The sequence below is a fragment of the Hemiscyllium ocellatum genome, chromosome 21 (assembly GCF_020745735.1).
Source record: "Hemiscyllium ocellatum isolate sHemOce1 chromosome 21, sHemOce1.pat.X.cur, whole genome shotgun sequence".
Lineage (NCBI taxonomy): Eukaryota > Metazoa > Chordata > Chondrichthyes > Orectolobiformes > Hemiscylliidae > Hemiscyllium > Hemiscyllium ocellatum.
Genome location: NC_083421.1, coordinates 21,176,115 through 21,195,322, shown reverse-complemented (window position 1 = coordinate 21,195,322; position 19,208 = coordinate 21,176,115). Strand labels below are relative to the sequence as shown.

Sequence of the window (19,208 nt, the reverse complement as noted above, 5' to 3'; positions counted from 1 at the left end):
GAGGTTCCATGAGGAAGCAGGTGTGTGGGTGGAGTGGGCAGCGTTTTCTTCACCTGTTTCCCCTGGCGATCCTTCCAGGTTATCCAGCGCCTCCCATCCCGGCTGTAATCCAGTTGGTAAGCACGGGCAAACTCATTGCCATTTCCGTAAGCGTGACGCCCCTGTGTGCCAAGCAGTGTGATGAAGGTGAGGGCATGAAGGTCAATCTGCAGGTATTCCACACTGTCAGGGTACAGGAGGTCGACTGGACACCAGGCTCCATCACCCCGCTCCTTCTCCAGCCTGAAAGACAACACAAAACACTTACATCACTGTCACAGTACCAGGAGGGGGCAGTAAGACACCACACTAACCCACCAGCAGCACTTGCAGTTAGTCAGCATGGATTAACAGGCCCTTATAGCTCTCACATTTATTGCACAGTATCTGCAACCAGGGCAGCTGGCATGGCACCTACCAAGCAATGTGGAAGTTCTCCAACAATCCTCACCACCAGCACCGCCTGTTACAGCAGAGTTCAGCACGAGTGGCATGCCAACACTAAGTCCAGGTGAACATACACCGTATGTGATACCGGGCAGGCAGAGGATTTGACTGAGAGAGCAACAAAACCAAGCCTCAAACTTGGGTGAGTGCTCACAAAGGGGTAGAGTTACACACACGTGCGTACAGGCAGAGTAACAAACATGGGCCACATGAACACAAAGTAACACACATGCACACAGAAAGACAGCATCATTTATATTTACTTCTCAGCTCTCCCTCATCAACTCTTATGTACACATACACATCCAATTCCCTCACACACACACACACACCTTCAACTCTCCCTCAAAAACACACACCCACTACTCTACCTCACACACATGCACCCCCAACACCCCCACAAAAACACACACCCACTACTCTACCGCACACACACGGACCCCCAACACCCCCACAAAAACACACACCCACTACTCTACCTCACAAAAACACACACCCACTACTCTACCACACACACACACACACACACACACACACCCTACTCTCCCACAAAAACACACACCCACTACTCTACCTCACACACACTCACCCCCAACTCTCCCACAAAAACACACACCCACTACTCTGCCTCACACACATGCACCCCCAACTCCCCCACAAAAACACACACCCACTACTCTACCGCACACACACGGACCCCCAACACCCCCACAAAAACACACACCCACTACTCTACCTCACAAAAACACACACCCACTACTCTACCACACACACACACACACACACACACACACACACACACACACACACCCTACTCTCCCACAAAAACACACACCCACTACTCTACCTCACACACACTCACCCCCAACTCTCCCACAAAAACACACACCCACTACTCTGCCTCACACACATGCACCCCCAACTCCCCCACAAAAACACACACCCACTACTCTACTTCACATACACACATCCCCTGCTCTCCCACAAAAACACACACGGACCCCCAACACCCCCACAAAAACACACACCCACTACTCTACCTCACACACACTCACCCCCAACTCTCCCACAAAAACACACACCCACTACTCTACCTCACGCACACGCACCCCCAACACCCCCACAAAAACACACACCCACTACTCTACCTCACACACACACACACCCCCAACTCTCCCACAAAAGCACACACCCACTACTCTACCTCACGCACACGCACCCCCAACACCCCCACAAAAACACACACCCACTACTCTACCTCACACACACACACACACACCCCCAACACCCCCACAAAAACACACACCCACTACTCTACCTCACACACACTCACCCCCAACTCTCCCACAAAAACACACACCCACTACTCTACCGCACACACACGAACCCCCAACACCCCCACAAAAACACACACCCACTACTCTACCGCACACACACGAACCCCCAACACCCCCACAAAAACACACACCCACTACTCTACCTCACACACACTCACCCCCAACTCTCCCACAAAAGCACACACCCACTACTCTACCTCACGCACACGCACCCCCAACACCCCCACAAAAACACACACCCACTACTCTACCTCACACACACACACACACACCCCCTACTCTCCCACAAAAACACACACCCACTACTCTACCTCACACACACGCACCCCCAACTCTCCCACAAAAACACACACCCACTACTCTACCTCACGCACACGCACCCCCAACACCCCCACAAAAACACACACCCACTACTCTACCTCACACACACACACACACACACCCTACTCTCCCACAAAAACACACACCCACTACTCTACCTCACACACACGCACCCCCAACACCCCCACAAAAACACACACCCACTACTCTACCTCACACACACACCCCCTACTCTCCCACAAAAACACACACCCACTACTCTACCTCACACACACACACCCCCAAACACCCCCACAAAAACACACCCACTACTCTACCTCACACCCACACCCCCTAGTTTCCCTCAATAACACATGCACGCCCGCTCTCCCTCATATATGCACATTCTCTCTCCCCTCTCATACACACACCCCCACTCTCTGTCACACACACTCCCATTCTCCAACGCGCATGCGTTACCCCACTCTCTCACGCTCACATGCGCTGTCCCCTCATGCTCACATGCTGCACCTCCCACGACCCTCTGGTTGCCCACTCTCGCGCACACACACACACACACACACACCCACTCTCTATTACTCCCTCTCTCGCACCCAATTTCTATTACCCCCCTCTCATATACGTGCCCACTCTCTATTACCCCCTCTCACACACACACACCCATTCTCTATTACCCCCTCTCTCACACACGCGCCCACTCTCTATTACCCCCTCTCACACACACGTGCCCACTCTCTATTACCCCCTCCCACACACACACGCCCACTCTCTATTACCCCCTCCCACACACACACGCCCACTCTCTATTACCCCCTCCCACACACATGCGCCCACTCTCTATTACCCGCTCTCACACACACGTGCCCACTCTCTATTACCCCCTCTCTCACACACGTGCCCACTCTCTATTACCCCCTCTCACACACACGTGCCCACTCTCTATTACCCCCTCCCACACACACGCGCCCACTCTCTATTACCCCCTCTCTCACACACGGCCACTCTCTATTACCCCCTCTCTCACACACACACGCCCACTCTCTATTACCCCCTCCCACACACACGTGCCCACTCTCTATTACCCCCTCTCACACACACGCGCCCACTCTCTATTACCCCCTCTCTCACACACGCCCACTCTCTATTACCCCCTCCCACACACACGTGCCCACTCTCTATTACCCCCTCTCTCACACACGTGCCCACTCTCTATTACCCCCTCCCACACACACGGCCACTCTCTATTACCCCCTCCCACACACACGTGCCCACTCTCTATTACCCCCTCTCTCACACACGTGCCCACTCTCTATTACCCCCTCTCTCACACACGTGCCCACTCTCTATTACCCCCTCCCACACACACGGCCACTCTCTATTACCCCCTCCCACACACACGTGCCCACTCTCTATTACCCCCTCCCACACACACGTGCCCACTCTCTATTACCCCCTCCCACACACACGTGCCCACTCTCTATTACCCCCTCCCACACACACGTGCCCACTCTCTATTACCCCCTCTCACACACACGCGCCCACTCTCTATTACCCCCTCTCTCACACACGCCCACTCTCTATTACCCCCTCCCACACACACGTGCCCACTCTCTATTACCCCCTCTCTCACACACGTGCCCACTCTCTATTACCCCCTCCCACACACACGGCCACTCTCTATTACCCCCTCTCTCATACACGTGCCCACTCTCTATTACCCCCTCTCTCGCCCACACGCACCAATCTCCATTACCCCCTCTCACGCACACATGCCCATTCACTATTACCCCCTCTCTTGCACGCACACACCCATTCTCTATTACCCCCTCTCTTGCACACATGCACACACCCATTATCTATTACCCCCCTCTTGCTCTCACACGCCCACTCTCTATTACCCCTCTCTCGCGCACACGAGCCCACTCTCGATTACACCCTCTCTCGCACACACGTGCCCGCTCTGTATTACCACCTCTATCGCACAAACATGCCCATTCTCTGTTACCCCCTCTCTCGCACACACCCGCGCACTCTCTATTACCCCTCTCTCACACACACGCCCACTATTACCCACTCTCTCACACACGCCCACTATTACCCACTCTCTCACACACGTGCGCGCCCGCTCTCTATTACCCCTTCTCATGCACACATGCACCCACTCTCTATTACCCCCCTCTGACGCACACACGCGCCACTCTCTATTACTCCCTCTCCTGCACACATGCGCCCATTCCCTATTACCCTCTCACACACATGTGCCCACTCTCTATTACCCTCTCATACACACACGCACCCACTCTCTATTACCCCCATCTCACACACAAGTCCGCTCTCTATTACCCCTCTCTCACGCACACGCGCCCATTCTCTATTGTCCTCTCTCTCGCACACACCCATTATGTATTACCCCTCTCTTGCTCACACACACCCACTCTCTATTATACCCTCTCTCGCGCGCACACACGCCAACTCTCTATGACCTCCTCCCTCGCACACACACGCACACTATTACCCCTCTCTCACACACACACGCACACTATTACCCACTCTCTCTCACATACGCACCCACTCTCTATTACCCCCTCTCATGCACACACGCGCCCACCTACTATTACCCCCCTCTCGCACACGCGCCCATTCTCTATTGTCCCCTCTCTCGCACACACCCATTATCTATTACCCCCTCTCTCGCTCACACATGCCCACTCTCTATTATCCCCTCTCGCTCACACACGCCCACTCTCTATTACCCCCTCTCTCGCACACACACGCCCACTCTCTATTACCCCCTCTCTCGCACACACACGCCCACTCTCTATTACCCCCTCTCTCGCACACACACGCCCACTCTCTATTACCCCCTCTCGCTCACACACGCCCACTCTTATTACCCCTCTGTCGCTCACACACGCACCCACTCTCTATTACCTCCTCTCTCGCACACACACGCCCACTCTCTATTACCTCCTCTCTCGCACACACACGCCCACTCTCTATTACCCCCTCTCGCTCACACACGCCCACTCTTATTACCCCTCTGTCGCTCACACACGTGCACTCTCTATTAGTAAAAAGTGAGGTCTGCAGATGCTGGAGATCAGAGCTGAAAATGTGTTGCTGGTTAAAGCGCAGCAGGTCAGGCAGCATCCAAGGAACAGGAAATTCGACGTTTCGGGCTAAAGCCCTTCATCAGGAATGAGGAAAGTGTGTCCAGCAGGCTAAGATAAAAGGTAGGGAGGAGGGACTTGGGGGAGGGGTGATGGAGATGTGATAGGTGGAAGGAGGTCAAGGTGAGGGTGATAGGCCGGAGTGGGGTGGGGGCGGAGAGGTCAGGAAGAAAATTGCAGGTTAGGAGGGCGGTGCTGAGTTCAAGGGAATCGACTGAGCACCCGCATGGGTCCCAGCTATGCCTGTCTCTTTGTAGGATATGTGGAACAGTCCATCTTCCGCAACTACACTGGCACCACCCCACACCTTTCCCTCCGTTACATCGATGACTGTATCGGCGCTGCCTCGTGCTCCCACGAGGAGGTTGAACAGTTCATCCACTTTACCAATACCTTCCACCCCGACCTCAAGTTTACCTGGACCGTCTCAGACTCCTCCCTCCCCTTCCTGGACCTTTCCATTTCTATCTCAGGCGACCGAATCAACACAGACATCTACTATAAACCAACTGACTCCCACAGCTACCTGGACTACACCTCCTCCCACCCTGCCCCCTGTAAAAACTCCATCCCATATTCCCAATTCCTTCGTCTCCGCCGCATCTGCTCCCAGGAGGACCAGTTCCAATACCGTACAGCCCAGATGGCCTCCTCCTTCAAGGACCGCAGATTCCCCCCAGACGTGATCAACGATGCCCTCCACCGCATCTCCTCCACTTCCCGCTCCTCCAACCGCCACCAGGACAGAACCCCACTGGTTCTCACCTACCACCCCACCAACCTCCGTATACAGCCTATCATCCGCCATCATCCCCACTCTCTATTACCACTTCTCTTACACATGCGCCCACTCTCTATTACCCCCTCTCTCGCGCTCACACACACCCGCGCACTCTCTATTACCCCCTCTCTCACACACACGCACACTATTACCCACTCTCTCACACACGTGCGTGCCCCCTCTCTATTACCCCTTCTCATGCACACATGCACTCACTCTCTATTACCCCCTCTGACGCACTCACGCGCCCACTCTCTATTACCCCCTCTCATGCACACACCCGCCCACTTACTATTACCCCCTCTCGTGCACACGCACCCACTCTCTATTACCCCCATCTCACACACAAGTCCGCTCTCTATTACCCCTCTCCCATGCACACGCGCTCATTCTCTATTGTCCCCTCTCTCGCACACACCCATTATCTATTACCCCTCTCTTGCTCACACATGCCCACTTTCTATTACCCTCTCTCTTACTCACACACGCCCACTCTTTATTACCCCCTCTCTCGCGCACACACATGCCAACTCTCTATTACACCCTCTCTCGCACACACGTGCCCGCTCTCTATTACCTCCTCTCTCAAACACACACGCCCACTCGCTATTACCCCCTCTCTCTCACACACACACACGCCCACTCTGTATTACTCCCTCTCGCATACACACAGGCCCACTGTGTTACCCCTCTCTCGCACACACACCTCCACTCTCTATTACCCCCTCTCTCGCACACACATGCCCACTTCGCCAATACCCCCTCTCTCGCACACATGTCCGCTCTCTATTACCCCCCTCTCGCACGCACACCCACTCTCTATTACCCCCTCTCTTGCACACACGGGCCCACTCTCTATTAACCTCCCCCACACACACATGCCCACTATTACCCCCTCTCTCACACACATGCGCCCGCTCTCTATTACCCCCTCTCTCGCGCACACCCACGCCCATTCTCTATTGCCCCCTCTCTCGCATACACAAGCACATTCTCTCTATGCTCCACTCAAATGCCCACATGCTCCCCAACACACCTCCCCACACCCCTGCTCCTGAGCACATATGCCTCCGTCATATGCACACATGCCCCACCTGACACGCACTAATGCCGCCCCCACGTCCCGCTCTCACACACGTGCACACATGCCTCCCCCACATCCTGCTCCCACACACGTGCACACATGCTTCCTCCACGTCCCGCGCTCACACACGTGCACACATGCCTCCCCCACGTCCCGCTCTCACACACGTGCACACATGCCTCCCCCACGTCCCGCTCTCACACACGTGCACACATGCTTCCCCCGCGACCCGCTCACACACGTGCACACATGCCTCCCCCCCGTCCCGCTCTCACACACGTGCACACATGCCTCCCCCACGTCCCGCTCTCACACACGTGCACACATGCTTCCCCCGCGACCCGCTCACACACGTGCACACATGCTTCCCCCGCGACCCGCTCACACACGTGCACACATGCCTCCCCCCCGTCCCGCTCTCACACACGTGCACACATGCCTCCCCCACGTCCCACTCTCACACACGTGCACACATGCCTCCCCCACGTCCCACTCACACACGTGCACACATGCCTCCCCCACGTCCCGCTCTCTCACACGTGCACACATGCCTCCCCCACGTCCCGCTCTCACACACGTGCACACATGCCTCCCCCACGTCACACTCTCACACACGTGCACACATGCCTCCCCCACGTCCCGCTCTCACACACGTGCATACATGCCTCCCCCACGTCCCACTCTCACACACGTGCACACATGCCTCTCCCACGTCCCGCTCTCTCACACGTGCACACATGCCTCCCCCACGTCCCGCTCTCACACACGTGCATACATGCCTCCCCCACGTCCCGCTCACACACACGTGCATACATGCCTCCCCCACGTCCCGCTCACACACGTGCACACATGCCTCCCCCACGTCCCGCTCTCACACACGTGCATACATGCTTCCCCCGCGACCCGCTCACACACGTGCACACATGCCTCCCCCACGTCCCGCTCTCTCACACGTGCACACATGCCTCCCCCACGCCCCGCTCACACGCACACATGCCTCTCCCACGCCCCGCTCACACGCACACATGCATACATGCGCCCACTGTCCTTGTCCCCTCTGTTGGACACACACACCTACTCTCCCTTGGACACACACACCCATCTTCTCTCGACCCTTCTCACAGACGCACGCTCACTCTCTATCTCTCCCCCTTAAGTGCATAAACACACCCCTCACATGCACACCCACTGTCTCAAGCCCCATCTCATGCCCAGTCTCTCCCTCTCCATCACACACACATGCCCACGCTCTCTGACCCCGTCTCTCAATCAGCCACACGCCTACCCTCTCTCGATCAAATACATGCTCCCACTCTGTCGCGTGCACACATATTCTGCCCTCTGTCACATGCAGGCAACCCCCACTCCCCTACTCTCTCTCACGCCTAGCCCCCCACTCAAGCACACAGCCGCCCCATTCTCTCTCTCTCACACACAGCTTCCACACTCTCTCTCTCCCTCACACACACAGCTCCCCCACTCTCCCTCACACGCGCAGCCCACTCCACTCTCTCTCACACGCAGCCCCCTCCACTCACTCTCTCACACGCGCAGCCCCCTCCACTCACTCTCTCTCACACAGCCCTCTCCACTCTCTCTCTCTCACACACACAGCCCTCTCCACTCCCTCTCTCACACAGCCCTCTCCACTCTCTCTCTCACACAGCCCTCTCCACTCTCTCTCTCACACAGCCCTCTCCACTCTCTCACACACACAGCCCCTCCACTCTCTCTCTCTCACACACACAGCCCTCTCCACTCCCTCTCTCACACAGCCCTCTCCACTCTCTCTCTCACACAGCCCTCTCCACTCTCTCACACACACAGCCCCCTCCACTCTCTCTCTCACACACACAGCCCCCTCCACTCTCTCTCTCACACACACAGCCCCCTCCACTCTCTCTCTCACACACACAGCCCCCTCCACTCTCTCTCTCACACACACCCCTCCCCTCTCTCTCTCACACACACACCCCCCTCCACTCTCTCTCTCACACACACAGCCCCCTCCACTCTCTCTCTCACACACACAGCCCCCTCCACTCTCTCTCTCACACACACAGCCCCCTCCACTCTCTCTCTCACACACACAGCCCCCTCCACTCTCTCTCACACACAGCCCCCTCCACTCTCTCTCACACACAGCCCTCTCCACTCTCTCACACACACAGCCCCCTCCACTCTCACACACACAGCCCCCTCCACTCTCTCTCACACACAGCCCCCTCCACTCTCTCTCACACACACAGCCCCCTCCACTCTCTCTCACACACACAGCCCCCACCACTCTCTCTCTCTCACACACACACAGCCCCCTCCACACTCTCTCTCTCACACACAGCCCCCTCCACACTCTCTCTCTCATACACAGCCCCCTCCACTCTCTCTCTCTCACACACAGCCCCCTCCACTCTCTCTCACACACACAGCCCCCTCCACTCTCTCTCACACACACAGCCCCCACCACTCTCTCTCTCTCACACACACACAGCCCCCTCCACACACTCTCTCACACACAGCCCCCTCCACACTCTCTCTCACACACAGCCCCCTCCACTCTCTCTCTCACACACAGCCCCCTCCACTCTCTCTCTCACACACACAGCCCCCTCCACTCTCTCTCTCACACACACAGCCCCCTCCACTCTCTCTCTCACACACACAGCCCCCTCCACTCTCTCTCACACACAGCCCCCTCCACTCTCTCTCACACACAGCCCTCTCCACTCTCTCACACACACAGCCCCCTCCACTCTCACACACACAGCCCCCTCCACTCTCTCTCACACACAGCCCCCCACTCTCTCTCTCACACACACAGCCCCCTCCACTCTCTCTCACACACACAGCCCCCTCCACTCTCTCTCTCACACACACAGCCCCCTCCACTCTCTCTCTCTCACACACAGCCCCCTCCACACTCTCTCTCTCACACACAGCCCCCTCCACACTCTCTCTCTCACACACAGCCCCCTCCACTCTCTCTCTCTCACACACAGCCCCCTCCACTCTCTCTCACACACACAGCCCCCTCCACTCTCTCTCACACACACAGCCCCCACCACTCTCTCTCTCTCTCACACACACAGCCCCCTCCACACACTCTCTCACACACAGCCCCCTCCACACTCTCTCTCACACACAGCCCCCTCCACTCTCTCTCTCACACACACAGCCCCCACCACTCTCTCTCTCTCTCACACACACAGCCCCCTCCACACACTCTCTCACACACAGCCCCCTCCACACTCTCTCTCACACACAGCCCCCTCCACACTCTCTCTCACACACAGCCCCCTCCACTCTCTCTCTCACACACAGCCCCCTCCACTCTCTCTCTCACACACAGCCCCCTCCACTCTCTCTCTCTCACATACAGCCCCCTCCACACTCTCTCTCTCACACACAGCCCCCTCCACACTCTCTCTCACACACAGCCCCCTCCACTCTCTCTCACACACAGCCCCCTCCACTCTCTCTCACACACAGCCCTCTCCACTCTCTCACACACACAGCCCCCTCCACTCTCACACACACAGCCCCCTCCACTCTCTCTCACACACAGCCCCCCACTCTCTCTCTCACACACACAGCCCCCTCCACTCTCTCTCACACACACAGCCCCCTCCACTCTCTCTCTCACACACACAGCCCCCTCCACTCTCTCTCTCTCACACACAGCCCCCTCCACACTCTCTCTCTCACACACAGCCCCCTCCACACTCTCTCTCTCATACACAGCCCCCTCCACTCTCTCTCTCTCACACACAGCCCCCTCCACTCTCTCTCACACACACAGCCCCCTCCACTCTCTCTCACACACACAGCCCCCACCACTCTCTCTCTCTCACACACACACAGCCCCCTCCACACACTCTCTCACACACAGCCCCCTCCACACTCTCTCTCACACACAGCCCCCTCCACTCTCTCTCTCACACACAGCCCCCTCCACACTCACTCTCACACAAAGCCCCCCTCTCTCCCTCACACACACAGACCCCCTCTCTCTCTCACACACACAGACCCCCTCTCTCTCTCACACACACAGCCCTCCCTCTCCCTCACACACATAGCCCCCCTCTCCCTCACACACACAGCCCCCCTTCCCTCTCTCCCTCAGACACACAGCCCCCCTCTCTCCCTCACACACACAGCCCCCCTCTCTCCCTCACACACACAGCCCCCCCTCTCCCTCACACACACAGACCCCCCTCTCCCTCACACACACAGACCCCCCTCTCCCTCACACACACAGCCCCCCTCTCTCCCTCACACACACAGCCCCCCTCTCCCTCACACACACAGCCCCCCCTCTCCCTCACACACACAGCCCCCCTCTCTCCCTCACACACACAGCCCCCCCTCTCCCTCACACACACAGCCCCCCCTCTCCCTCACACACACAGCCCCCCCTCTCCCTCACACACACAGCCCCCCCTCTCCCTCACACACACAGCCCCCCCTCTCCCTCACACACACAGCCCCCCCTCTCCCTCACACACACAGCCCCCCCTCCCTCACACACACAGCCCCCCTCTCCCTCACACACATAGCCCCCCCCTCTCCCTCACACACACAGCCCCCCCTCTCCCTCACACACACAGCCCCCCCTCTCCCTCACACACACAGCCCCCCCTCTCCCTCACACACACAGCCCCCCCTCTCCCTCACACACACAGCCCCCCTCTCTCCCTCACACACACAGCCCCCCCTCTCCCTCACACACACAGCCCCCCCTCTCCCTCACACACACAGCCCCCCCTCTCCCTCACACACACAGCCCCCCCTCTCCCTCACACACACAGCCCCCCCTCCCTCACACACACAGCCCCCCCTCTCCCTCACACACACAGCCCCCCCTCTCCCTCACACACACAGCCCCTCTCTCCCTCACACACATAGCCCCCCCCTCTCCCTCACACACATAGCCCCCCCTCTCCCTCACACACATAGCCCCCCCCTCTCCCTCACACACACAGGCCCCTCACACACACAGGCCCCTCACACACACAGGCCCCTCACACACACAGGCCCCTCACACACACAGGCCCCTCACACACACAGGCCCCTCACACACACAGGCCCCTCACACTCTCTCTCTCTCACACACACTGCTATCCCTACTATCTCTCTCACACACAGCTCCCCCACCCTCACACACAGCTCCCCCACCCTCACACACAGCTCCCCCACCCTCACACACACAGCTCCCCCACTCTCTCTCTCACACAGACGCCACTCTCTCTCTCTTGCTCTCACACAGCCCCCTCACACTCTCTCTCACACAGCTCCCCCCTCACACAGCCCCCCTCCCTCTCTCGCACACAGCCCCCCTTTTCTCACACACTATCCCCCCTCTCTCTCTGACAGCCCCCCCTCTCTCACACTGCTATCCCCTCTCTCTCACACAGCCCCCTCACACTCTCTCTCACACACACACACACACACCTATCCCCTCTCTCTCTCTCTCTCTCAGCCCCCTCACACTCTCTCTCTCACACACACACAAACACTGCTATCCCCACTCTCTCTCACACACACAACCCCCTCCCACTCTCCCTCACATACACAGCCCCCACTCTCTCTCTCACACACACACTGCTATCCCTACTCTCACTCACACAGCCCCCCTCTCTCACTCACAGCCCCCCCGTCTCTCACACAGCCCCCCCTCACACACACAGCCCCCCCACTCTCTCACACACATCCCCCCCACTCTCTCACACACACCCCCCCCACTCTCTCACACACACATCCCCCCCCACTCTCTCACACACACATCCCCCCCCACTCTCTCACACACACATCCCCCCCCCACTCTCTCACACACACATCCCCCCCCCACTCTCTCACACACACATCCCCCCCACTCTCACACACACACATCCCCCCCACTCTCTCACACACACATCCCCCCCACTCTCTCACACACACATTCCCCCCTCTCTCTCTCTCACACAGACCCCTCCTCTCTCTCACAGACCCCTCCTCTCTCTCTCTCACACACACAGACCCCCCTCTCTCACACACACAGCCCCCCACTCTCTCTCATACACACAGCCCCCCCTCACACACACAGACCCCCCTCTCTCTCTCTCACACAGACCCCCCGCTCTCACAGCCCCCCCTCTCACAGCCCCCCCCACACACTATCCCCTCTCTCTCTCACACAGCCCCCCTTTCTCTCACACAGCCCCCCCTTCTCTCACACAGCCCCCCCATTCTCTCACACACACAGCCCCCCCTCTCACATACATATCCCCCCCTCTCACATACATATCCCCCCCTCTCACATACATATCCCCCCCTCTCTCTCTCTCTCACAGACCCCCCCTCTCTCACACACAGACCCCCCTCTCTCTCTCTCTCTCTCTCACACACAGACCCCCCCTCTCTCACACAGACCCCCCCTCTCTCTCTCACACACAGACCCCCCTCTCTCTCTCACACACACAAACCCCCTCCCTCTCTCCCTCTCTCAGCCCCCCCTTTCTCTCACACAGCCCCCTCTCTCTCACACACAGCCCCCCCACTCTCTCTCATACACACAGCCTCCCCTCTCTCTCTCACACAGACCCCCCCTCTCTCACACACAGACCCCCCTCTCTCTCTCTCTCACACACACAGACCCCCCTCTGTCTCTCACACAGACCTCCCCCTCTCTCTCTCTCACACAGACCCCCCTCTCTCTCACACACAGCCCCCCCTCTCACACACACAGCCCCCTCTCTCTCACACACACAGCCCCCTCTCTCTCTCACACACAGCCCCCTCTCTCTCACACACACACAGCCCCCCCACTCTCTCTCATACACACAGCCCCCCACTCTCTCTCATACACACAGCCCCCCCTCACACACACAGACCCCCCCTCTCTCTCTCACACAGACCCCCCGCTCTCACAGACCCCCTTTCACAGCCCCCCTCTCACAGCCCCCCCACACACTGCTATCCCCTCTCTCTCTCACACACACATCCCCCCCACTCTCTCACACACACATTCCCCTCTCTCTCTCACACAGACCCCCCCTCTCTCTCACAGACCCCTCCTCTCTCTCACAGACCCCTCCTCTCTCTCTCTCACACACACAGACCCCCCCTCTCTCACACACAGCCCCCCACTCTCTCATACACACAGCCCCCCCTCACACACACAGACCCCCCTCTCTCTCTCACACAGACCCCCCGCTCTCACAGCCCCCCCTCTCACAGCCCCCCCACACACTATCCCCTCTCTCTCTCACACAGCCCCCCTTTCTCTCACACAGCCCCCCCTTCTCTCACACAGCCCCCCCATTCTCTCACACACACAGCCCCCCCTCATATACATATCCCCCCCTCTCTCTCTCTCACAGACCCCCCCTCTCTCACACACAGACCCCCCTCTCTCTCTCTCTCTCACACACACAGACCCCCCCTCTCTCTCTCACACACAGACCCCCCCTCTCTCTCACACACACACAGACCCCTTCCCTCTCTCCCTCTCTCAGCCCCCCCTTTCTCTCACACAGCCCCCTCTCTCTCACACACAGCCCCCCCACTCTCTCTCATACACACAGCCTCCCCTCTCTCTCACACAAACCCCCCCTCTCTCACACACAGACCCCCCTCTCTCTCTCTCTCACACACACACACAGACCCCCCTCTGTCTCTCACACAGACCTCCCCTCTCTCTCTCTCACACAGACCCCCCTCTCTCTCTCTCACACACAGCCCCCCTCTCACACACACAGCCCCCTCTCTCTCACACACACACAGCCCCCCCACTCTCTCTCATATACACAGCCCCCCCCTCACACTCTCACACAGACCCCCCGCTCTCACAGACCCCCTTTCACAGCCCCCCCACACACTGCTATCCCCTCTCTCTCTCACACACACATCCCCCCCACTCTCTCACACACACATTCCCCCCTCTCTCTCTCTCACACAGACCCCCCCTCTCTCTCACAGACCCCTCCTCTCTCTCACAGACCCCTCCTCTCTCTCTCTCACACACACAGAACCCCCTCTCTCACACACACAGCCCCCCACTCTCTCTCATACACACAGCCCCCCCTCACACACACAGACCCCCCTCTCTCACACAGACCCCCCTCTCTCACACAGACCCCCCTCTCTCTCTCTCACACAGACCCCCCGCTCTCACAGCCCCCCTCTCACAGCCCCCCCCACACACTATCCCCTCTCTCTCTCACACAGCCCCCCTTTCTCTCACACAGCCCCCCCTTCTCTCACACACACAGCCCCCCCTCTCACATACATATCCCCCCCTCTCACATACATACCCCCCCCTCTCACATACATACCCCCCCTCTCACATACATATCCCCCCCTCTCACATACATATCCCCCCCTCTCTCTCTCTCACAGACCCCCCCTCTCTCACACACAGACCCCCTCTCTCACACACACAGACCCCCCCTCTCTCTCTCTCACACACACAGCCCCCCCTCTCTCACACACACAGACCCCCCCTCTCTCTCTCTCACACACACAGACCCCCCTCTGTCTCTCACACAGACCCCCCCTCTCTCTCTCACACACAGACCCCCCCTCCCTCTCTCCCTCTCTCAGCCCCCCCTTTCTCTCACACAGCCCCCTCTCTCTCTCACACAGCCCCCCCTCTCTCACACACAGCCCCCCCTCTCTCTCTCATACACACAGACCCCCCTCTCTCATACACACAGACCCCCCCTCTCTCTCACACACACAGACCCCCCTCTCTCACACACACAGACCCTCCTCTCTCTCACACACACAGACCCCCCTCTCTCTCACACACACAGACCCCCCTCTCTCTCTCTCTCACACACACAGACCCCCCTCTGTCTCTCACACAGACCTACCCCTCTCTCTCTCTCACACAGACCCCCCTCTCTCTCACACACAGCCCCCCCTCTCTCTCACACACAGCCCCCCCTCTCACACACACAGCCCCCTCTCTCTCACACACACACAGCCCCCCCACTCTCTCTCATACACACAGCCCCCCCCTCACACACACAGACCCCCCCTCTCTCTCTCACACAGACCCCCCGCTCTCACAGACCCCCTTTCACAGCCCCCCCTCTCACAGCCCCGCCACACTGCTATCCCCTCTCTCTCTCACACACACATCCCCCCCACTCTCTCACACACACATTCCCCCCTCTCTCTCTCTCACACAGACCCCCCTCTCTCTCACAGGCCCCTCCTCTCTCTCACAGACCCCTCCTCTCTCTCACAGACTCCTCCTCTCTCTCTCTCACACACACAGCCCCCCACTCTCTCTCATACACACAGCCCCCCCTCTCTCACACAGACCCCCCTCTCTCACACAGACCCCCCTCTCTCACACAGACCCCCCTCTCTCACACAGACCCCCCTCTCTCTCTCTCACACAGACCCCCCGCTCTCACAACCCCCCCTCTCACAGCCCCCCCACACACTATCCCCTCTCTCTCTCACACAGCCCCCCTTCTCTCACACAGCCCCCCCATTCTCTCACACACACAGCCCCCCCTCTCACATACATATCCCCCCCTCTCACATACATATCCCCCCCTCTCTCTCTCTCTCACAGACCCCCCCTCTCTCACACACAGACCCCCCTCTCTCTCTCTCTCACACACACACAGACCCCCCTCTGTCTCTCACACAGACCTCCCCCTCTCTCTCACACACAGCCCCCCCTCTCACACACACAGCCCCCTCTCTCTCACACACACACAGCCCCCCCACTCTCTCTCATACACACAGCCCCCCCTCACACTCTCACACAGACCCCCCGCTCTCACAGACCCCCTTTCACAGCCCCCCCTCACACTGCTATCCCCTCTCTCTCTCACACACACATCCCCCCCACTCTCTCACACACACATTCCCCCCTCTCTCTCTCTCACAGACCCCTCCTCTCTCTCTCTCACACACACAGACCCCCCTCTCTCACACACACAGCCCCCCACTCTCTCTCATACACACAGACCCCCCTCTCTCACACAGACCCCCCTCTCTCTCTCACACAGACCCCCCGCTCTCACAGCCCCCCCTCTCACAGCCCCCCCCACACACTATCCACTCTCTCTCTCACACAGCCCCCCTTTCTCTCACACAGCCCCCCCATTCTCTCACACACACAGCCCCCCCTCTCACATACATATCCCCCCCCTCACATACATATCCCCCCCTCTCTCTCTCTCACAGACCCCCCTCTCTCTCTCTCTCACACACAGACCCCCCTCTCTCTCTCTCTCTCTCACACACAGACCCCCCATCTCTCACACAGAGCCCCCCCTCTCTCTCTCACACACAGACCCCCCTCTCTCTCACACACACACAGACCCCCTCCCTCTCTCCCTCTCTCAGCCCCCCCTTTCTCTCACACAGCCCCCTCTCTCTCTCACACAGCCCCCCCCTCTCTCACACACAGCCCCCCCACTCTCTCTCATACACACAGCCCCCCCTCTCTCTCACACACACAGCCCCCCCTCTCTCACACACACACAGCCCCCCCTCTCTCACACACACAGACCCCCCCTCTCTCACACACACACAGACCCCCCTCTGTCTCTCACACAGACCTCCCCCCCCTCACACACAGACCCCCCCCTCTCTCACACAGACCCCCCTCTCTCACACAGACCCCCCTCTCTCTCACACACACAGCACCCCCCCTCACACACACAGCCCCCCCCTCTCACACACACACAGCCCCCCCTCTCTCTCACACACACACAGCCCCCCCTCTCTCACACACACAGCCCCCCTCTCTCTCTCTCACACACAGCCCCCCTCTCTCTCTCTCTCACACACAGCCCCCCTCTCTCTCACACACACACACAGCCCCCCTCTCTCTCACACACACACAGCCCCCCCTCTCTCTCACACACACAGCCCTCTCTCTCTCTCAGACACACAGCCCCCCTCTCTCTCTCACTCAAACACACACAAACCCCCCTTTCTCTCTCTCACACACACACAGACCCCCCCTCTCTCACAGCCCCCCACTCTCTGTCTCACACAGCCCCCTCAAACTCTCTCACAAACAGCCCCCATCTCTCTCTCTCTCTCACACAACCCCCCACTCTCTCCCTCTCACACACAGCCCACCCACTCTCTCTCACACAGCACCCCCTCACACAGCCCCCCCCTCACACACAGCCCTCCTCTCTCACACACTGCTATCCCCCCTCTCTCTCACAGTCCCCCCTCTCACACACAGGCCCCCCCTCTCACACACAGACCCCCTCTCTCTCTCACACACACAGACCCCCTCTCTCTCTCACACAGACCCCCTCTCTCTCTCACACACATAGACCCCCTCTCTCTCTCTCACACACACAGACCCCCTCTCTCTCTCTCACACACACAGACCCCCCTCTCTCTCACACACACACACAAATCCCCCCTCTCTCACTCACACACACAGACCCCCCTCTCTCTCTCAGCCCCCCCACTCTCTCTCATACACACAGCCCCCCCTCTCATACACAAAGCCCCCTCTCTCTCTCTCTCTCACACACACACACACTCACAAACCCCCCCACACACACACACACACAGACCCACCCCTCTCTCTCTCACAGCCCCCTCTCACACAGCCCCCCCCTCACACACACAGCCCCCCTCACACACACAGCCCCCCCACTCTCTCTCTCACACACACACAGCCCCCCCTCACACAGCCCCCCCACTTTCTCTCTCTCTCACAGTCCCCCCTCTCTCTCTCTCACAGCCCCCTCCCCCTCTCTCACACAGCCCCCCTCTCTCACACAGCCCCCCCCCTCTCTCTCACACAGCCCCCCCTCTCTCTCTCACAGCCCCTCCCCCCCTCGCTCTCACACAGCCCCCCCTCTCTCTCTCTCTGTCACACAGCCCCCCCCTCACTCTCACATAGCCACCCCCTCTCTCACACACTGCTATCCCCCCTCTCACAGCCCACCCTCTCTTCTCACACACACCTCTCACTCTCTCTCACACACACACACTGCTATCCCCCCCTCTCTCTCTCTCAGCCCCCTCACACTCTCTCTCTCACACACACT

General features: G+C 58.9%; 1 protein-coding gene across 3 annotated transcripts in view; it reads right to left on the bottom strand.

Moving 5' to 3' along the window:
• ddr2l (discoidin domain receptor family, member 2, like) overlaps positions 1 to 19,208 on the bottom strand; it is a 102,791-nt gene that overhangs the window by 29,781 nt on the left and 53,802 nt on the right. For all 3 annotated transcript variants that reach the window (XM_060841269.1, XM_060841271.1, XM_060841270.1), the window contains exon 4: positions 54 to 282. In XM_060841269.1, the coding sequence (XP_060697252.1) occupies positions 54 to 282 (229 nt within the window). The remainder of the gene's footprint in view (positions 1 to 53; positions 283 to 19,208) is intronic.